General features: G+C 35.9%; 1 protein-coding gene across 1 annotated transcript in view; it reads left to right on the forward strand.

The window, feature by feature from the left end:
* The window catches only part of LOC134531339 (transcription initiation factor TFIID subunit 4-like), a 36803-nt gene extending 35925 nt beyond the window's left edge, over positions 1-878 (forward strand). The window contains exon 12 of the mRNA XM_063367036.1: positions 770-878. Coding sequence (XP_063223106.1) covers positions 770-878 — 109 coding nt within the window. The remainder of the gene's footprint in view (positions 1-769) is intronic.
* Positions 879-7738: the final 6860 nt, after the last annotated feature.

Here is a 7738-nt window from a genome sequence, read left to right on the forward strand (position 1 = left end):
GGATTGGGGCAAAGTGTGTTAAGATAGTGAAATATAAGGTAAAAGGTCAAGGTAAAAGTTCAAGGTAATAGGTCATTGTAAACGTTATTCACGATGGCCGCTGTTACGTCAGGGCTGTTGGACATTGTTTCCATTCTCAACCTGTAATCTGAGCCCGGAGCCTCTTTTATATACTACTTGCTAATTTTCTATGAAATTTTAATAGATAACTGTCAAATATTTTTTATATATAAATTTTTTTCATTTTTAGTTTACACAATATTTTTTGTAAAATTATATTGAATTTATTATATTATTTTTATTAAAAAAAGAAGAAAATTTCATTCAGAGTAAATATTTGAAAATAAGCATTTAAATAAATTTAATTTTCTAAAATTCTCACTTCTGTAATACTTGATAATTACAAACTTTTTGGGACTATTATTTTCATATTTTTATGTTATTTTGTGTGCAGTTTTTTAATGCTTGTAATTTTTTTCCTGTAGGAATATAAAGTTCTGTGGTAAAAACTTTTTTAATTGTTCTTTTTTTATTCTAAAATAGTTATGTTTGTTATGTTAGATCGTATACATTTAAAGCAGTATTTGAAAACAGTGTATGTAAATAAGGTAAGTCGTATGATTTTTACAGATGCATAGTTAAGTGATATGAATATCAATATTAAATATCAGATTTTAAACGAAATTTCTGACATCTAAATGTTGTAAGTAACATGTAGTGAGCATCTAGTGACAACTGTGTTGAAAGCACGTATTGGAGCACGGAGCAGCGACAGCCGCAGCAGGCTGGCGGGACACGTGGCGGCCAGCGAGCCGGCGTGGCCGCCCGAGCAGTTGCGGCGTCTGCCGCCAGGAGCGCCCGCGCGCCACTCCGGCTAAAAACAGCTGAGAGTCGAGCTGCGTAACTCAGCCGGGCAGCGGCGATATGTAGCGGCCACGGCTCTATTTTGTGATCGTATCGTAGAGTGTCGTCCGTTCGTTTCGTTTGTACGCGTCTTTCTTCAACTGTGTGCGTCCACGACTTTCATTTCCACCCTCTTCCCGTATTGTATGTCTACATGTTCCTATCGTTATAACCCCCGCGTAGATACCGTTAAAATATAAAATAAAAATTTTGTAAAAAAAAATATCTTACGTGTGTCGTGTGTAACGTAGATTCGCTTCGAAAAATAATCGAAGACATTTGATGATTGTGTTGACATTTTTAATTTTTCTTAATTAAACACATTAAACATCTGAAATAAAAGTGTCTGAAGTGTATTTTGTTTGGAAACCGATGAAACATTACCTGGGCAAGTGATATTTTTCCGCCGATCTTTCACAAAGGTAAGGGAGTTAAAGTAAAGTTTATATTTTTCTTCCATTCATTTAGTTAGTTTCACTAGAAATAAAACCCGGTTACATCACACGCGTGATTCTGCCAACAAATGCTTGTAAACCTTTTTCGTAAGTGATCTGTGTCCGTTTGTTGATGTCACTCGCAATGTCCGTGCCACGCAGTGACTGCAATGTTTTGCTCGCGCAGAATCCGTCGATCTCACACGTATGCGTTGTGGTGTTGCCTAGGTGAGGGGGCGAAGGGGAAGTGCGGTAAGCTGTGAGGGCGCAGCCAGTCGTCACGTGGTCGCTGCGCGCATCCATCGCGTCACACAGCGCTTGTTTCTTGTTCCGACCTGCGCGAAGCGGACCGGAAAAAAAAAACAAAAAAAAAAACATTAGATGAAGGTTGCATACATACCCCAATTTTTTTAAAAGTACTTTAAATAATTAAAAGTGAAAAATAATGTTTTAGTTAAACGTTATTCAACTACACGATGAATGATATTTTGGTACTGTTATTTTTATCGTTTAATAAGGATAATATTTTGTTTTTAAAAACAAACAATCAACGTATTTCTAAACGTTTCGTCATATGCCTCAATACAGTTGTGCAAAGATATGAAAAATTGCTTTTAAAGTACTTGGAATTATTTCTAATCCAAACATTATTTCAACATTTTTTTAGACTACGCGTTTTGGTTTCTATCAGTAGAGATGCTGTGATTAGCCTAGTGCATCCTAGCTCCAGTACACAAGATGAAGTGGTTTTTTTTTGACCCGGTATCACGTTATTTCTCAAACACGCAAGATGAAGCTATGCTTTGTCCACTCGTAAAGACACGAGAACCGAATCTCTGCGTTCTGAAATGACGTGCCACCACGAGCACTACAGTCCGACGGAACTCACGGGTTCCAGTGGGCAAGCACGTGCCTCGCATTCACGCGTATAGCCGAGGCCTGCCTTGTCTCGTGCCCGGCAGAGCTGCCGCGGCTAAACCCGTCAGTCGAAGTGCACAGACAGCCGGGCGCAGCGCGCGGGCCACACAGACTGGCCGAGATCTGAACCAGTGCGACGAGGAGTCGTGACTGCCACAGCCACGTGGTGCGTGACGCGGCTGCCTGATTGGCCAGCGGCGACCAATGGCGCGTGGGCCGGTGCCGTGTACGTGTACGTGTGTGTGTGCGTGTGGGCGTGTGTCATGTGAAGGGGTATTGTAACACGTGGCTACATTGACTTTTTACCAGCAAAAAAAAAAAACTACACATCGCGTAATGTTACAAAGAAGTTCTTTAGAAACGGTAAATATTTCTTTTTAAGTTCACCACTGCGGAAAATTTAATGCTAATTCTTTGTATTATGACGTTAGTACTGTGATGTGATGATAAATCAATGATTACTTTTTTTAAATTTCTGATTTAGCGTGTCTATATAATTATTATTTAAACTAAAAAAAACATTTACTTCAATCTTTATAAAACTATATTGTCAAATGTACTTGAAGAAAAACTTTTATAACATTTACAAAACGCTCTGAAAATGATTGTGGCATCAAAGAAGATATTTTCCTTGTTAAAGCAAAAATATGTATGATTCATCGCTAAACAGTGCTTTTAGCATATACAAATGACTAGTGATTGCGATATTTATAGTTTAAAGTAGCTATACGTATAAGTGGAGCTAGAAAACATCGCATGTTCAATTACGTTAACGTAAGATTTAACAAAAATATCTTAATTTAAGATAAATTTATCTGCACATTGGGTGATGAAAAGTACTACATAGTAATAAATTTCGAAAATTTAAATACAAAGGTTTTAAAATTTTAAGTTTAGGTGTTATATTTTTTAATGTAATAATGTGTAGATTTTTTGAAAATATGTTTTGTGAAAAATGAAAGTAAGCTACAGACAGCGATTTAAATACACGAAAAAACATAATTTATTTTAATAAATACTTTGTTAAATTCGGGATACAAGGGTTTAAAATTAATCTTTATTCTGTATTTTATCAGTACACGGTAGTTGTGTATACACACTTAAGTTATTGTTAAAGGCATATTATTTTAAAGAGCAAAATTTAAATGCCCTATTAAAAGCAAATATAAATAGGCATATTGACAGCTCCCCACTTAAATAACCTTAGATTTTATTTAATGAGCCCTTTTTATCACCTCTTAATAAAATTGCTACATACGTTTTATTTCAAGTCGATATATTTTAAATCGTTTTAAGGGCAGTTTATTTGCCAAATACTTTAGGCAAAAATTAAGTTGTTTTTTTAGAATTTTAAATTTATGTGTTTATTGTAGGTGTAAATTTCTTAAATTATGGAGTAACATTTACTATTCGTTTTGGTAAATGTACAACTGCATGAATATGTAAATTAACAGGCAGTAACACGCAGTAAAATTGGGCAATCTTACACAGTTCTGCCTTGCAGTTTTACGAGTCATATCGTTGGCAACTGGATTTTCAAGATTTTCCTTGTAGAAAGCACAAAATTGTTTACAGTGTGTAAACATCTATGTTCGGTCACAAGAATATTTATATGTTCTCTTGTTGTTTATGTTGCAAATAAACTTACAATACCAAACTCGGACACACAATTTTACGTAGCTATCATCAAACGCAAATAGCAATTATCAGTACAAACCAAGAGGGAGTTTAAAACTATTAGAAACGGCTTCAATATTATCCTGGGTTTGGACCTGATTTTCTACAAGAAATTTTATTCAAATGCTACCAGCTTGTTAAAATTCATTAAACAGTAATTACTATCAAGTCTCACTACTCATAGTAATTCCATTGAAGTAATACTTCTATAGCATTACTACTTAACTAACCTGAAACCCTAATATATATATTTTTTAATAGTAAATAAATGTTTGTATATCTGTTTTTGCTGAAACAACTGAAATAATTCTTTAAATATTTTCTAAAAAACAAATCTTAACTATATCAAGCTGATCAAACATTTATATATTATAATGATATAAAGAAAGTAAAAAAAAATTCCAGTGACGATATTTGAACATAGCCCCATTAGATTACCAAACGCGCGCTCTACCGCTGTGCTAGTAAACCTTGAGAAAAGATAGTAGAAGAATATGTTTTATAATTTAATAGCAGTTTTCTTAGTTATTTCGAAACTTATAATACGTTTTACTGTGACTATTTTAGTTTGCCAAATACATTTCAGGGTAATTTCATTATCATAAAATCTCATTTGACAAAACGTTTAGTTATTACATAACGTTTATAAATTTGACTATATATGGGTTTATGTTGCTACGTGTGTGTCCGCCATATTTTTGACATTTCTGTTCATCAACTTCCGTTGATTTTCACGAAATTATTCCTAACCAATGCCGGATACCTAGAGCTAAGATTTTTACCCATTGAAAATATCTCCTTTGGCGAAATTCTCAACAAAAAACATATCTAGCCAAGAATATGAACATTGTAAGTAGCTAACTAGTCTGCTAATATTAAGTACTTTCGGTCACTACTAGCAGAAAACTTTACTTATAATTTCCTGTCTATAAGTTAATGAAATCAAGAACAACGGTCAAATATTTATCTAACTATGCGATCTCTGCTATATGCACTCCTAACGGCTTATTCGTGTTTAGGTATTCAACAAGAAAATGCTATCTTAATTCCTTAAAATAATTTAATATCTCTTATTATTTTGTTTAACCTTAGAATCAACAGCTTCTACAGACTTGAAAAATGTGTTCTCTTAGATTTTAAATACTCAACATGTTAAATATGATTTTGAAATAATAGGACATTTATTGCATTGGTCTAAAATGATAAATACATTCTATACTACCTAGCGTTTTAATTGTTTTTGTTTTAATATTACGCCTGAAAGCTGAGATTCGATTACACATCTTTACTTTATTTTTTGTTTATTATTTCCAAGGAGTCAGTCACAGACATCCCCAAAACATGAATAGAATAATTCGTTCACTGCGAGATGGGTGGCCTTGAAACCACAAAGATCGATTTTTTTTTTTACTGAGACTTTTCAATCTCGTGGGCTAGCACAAAAGTTTGAAATAATATTTATTTTTTCATTGTTTGATTTTTAAATCGAAAGACCATCTCGTCATGTAGAACGCGAGTCACTCAAATTAATCTGGGTTAATAGAAACATATGGCATCGTGTGATAACTGCTTAAACGACTTTCATTAAAGTATTTGCTGGGTATGTGGCGCTTTAATGCTGGCAATAAAATTTACTTGTTAGCCACAGCTTATCATAAATCATTTATCGTAAACATTATTTAGGAAAGCTAATTAATACAACCTGCTAAAACACGCACCTGTAACAACGCTTTAAAGACTGCACCGCTCTATTGAAGCAGACGTTGGTCAAACTAAAATAACCTGCCTGCCTTAGTCTTCAGTCACATAGTGGATGCCGTGTGCTTCTCGGCTACTGTTCCACCGGCTGCGCGCACATCGCACGCTTCAGCGTAGCGCTCGATGCACCAGACACAACCTTTACTGTGGAGCGCAGTAGCGACACCATATCCCACACGCTGTCACGTGGTTGCCGCTTCCACCGCTCGCGACACCCCCTTCGGCGCTCGGGCGCGGCGCTTAGGCCGGGTTCGTAAGCTACGCACGGAAAGCAAACACGCAACATCTCAACACGCGACCAACCCAAGAAAATTACAGTCCTTTAAGAAAGCACGCAAGTTGCTAGACATCACCGATCCTATAAATTAAAACTATATGGTATCAAAAATTAATTTGTACTTGTGAGCGTGTATGGTGGGAGTTGGGACTCTGATGGCGCCCGGCCTCATACTTTTAATCCCTACTAATAATATAAATGAGAAAGGGTGTTTGTTTGTTTGTCCTTCTTTCACGTAGCAACGGATCGACATGTTTTTTTTTACATATACATAGTATATGGGCCGGAGAGTGCTATATACTACGTGTAATTATGAAATCCTATCTCTAAGGGAATGAAAAAGGAGTAAATTCAGTTTTATAATAGATAATCATCGGAGGTAGATCATAGAAACACACACAGCGAGTTTGTGTCATTTCTCTATGTCCGCTACACGGTCAAATAGTAAGGACTGGCAAATTCCTATTATTCTCCTCGGTAAAACACATACGATTAGTGAAGCTCGCGGCTGCTAGCGCACTAAAGACGCTAATGACAGTTTAGTTTAGAACTTCGATAAATGGATTGGCGTTGCCTTGAATTTGTGACGCGCTATCGTTTGGTGCGTTCGTCACGTCTTGCCTAGGGACTATCTGACCTCCCACAAAATGAAGCTGAAGATTGACGTCCTAGTTTTTCTGATGCTTGGCCTTGATGCACCGAGTCTGTGCAATCAATGTGACTTTAAAATAGAAATTTCCCGTGTTTCAAGTGTAAGTCCTACAGACTTGAAACTCGGTAGTGATGTTGCTTATATTATGGTGTATTTAGCCCGGAAAACAACGGATACTAAATATAGTAATTTATATTTATCATTTAAACAAAATAAATTTGTGAATCATTAGATTTAAAAGTGTTATTTTCTTTCACTAAGTGAAAGTTTCAGAAGTGTAACGTGATGTAAATAGTCAAATGAACATCGTGGTCTTCTCTGTACTTAAAGTCTGCGTACTTATAAGTTTTAAGAAACCATATCTTCAAATATGGCTGTTGGAACTGCAACTCAAAACGAAAAAAAATTTGGAAGTGGAAAAATAACTGCGTTTTGTTACTACGCCTTGCGTAGTTTATGAACTGGCGAAAATTTGACGTCTTGCGTCTTGTGTTCTTGCATTTTTTATGAACCAGTTCTCATCCCACATGACATACAGCCTACGTTTAAGCACAATATTGTCATCTTTGCGCTCTTCCGCAAGGATAGGGTGCCATACACTTGCATTTTTAAGGGAAAGTGGCTATTTTGCGTCTTTTTTTGACGTCAACTGATGGTTGGATAGTAGTTCCCAGTACTATGGTTTGTGAGAAAACGTTTAGCAGTCAACAACGGTATGAGGGCAATTTTATGTCGTACGCAAATGTCTTAACAATGGCGACTGCCATTTAAAAATAATAAAATAACAGTTATATCTTGAAGCAACTACAATCCAAGAGCCAGGCTTATTTATACATTTATACTGAAGTGAGGGACTCTCATTATGCTCTAAGGCCTGTATTCCGTGACGTCTTGGTAAGGAAGCGAATAAGCACTGCATTGTTGGGATGCAACTGTAACGTATTGGCAGCAGTTTTAATAAACGGTGCCCTGCGCGAAGCTAGAAACTGGTTTCAACGCATTGTAGGGGACGTTTGGCAACCATCGATACAATTGTTACGGCTAAACGCCTATAGCACCATTAGACGAATTAAATGGTGTTATACTTATTTTCTCAAGTAGTTTTTAAGTTGCCATTAT

Source organism: Bacillus rossius, chromosome 3, assembly GCF_032445375.1.
Source record: "Bacillus rossius redtenbacheri isolate Brsri chromosome 3, Brsri_v3, whole genome shotgun sequence".
NCBI classification, from domain to species: Eukaryota; Metazoa; Arthropoda; class Insecta; order Phasmatodea; family Bacillidae; genus Bacillus; species Bacillus rossius.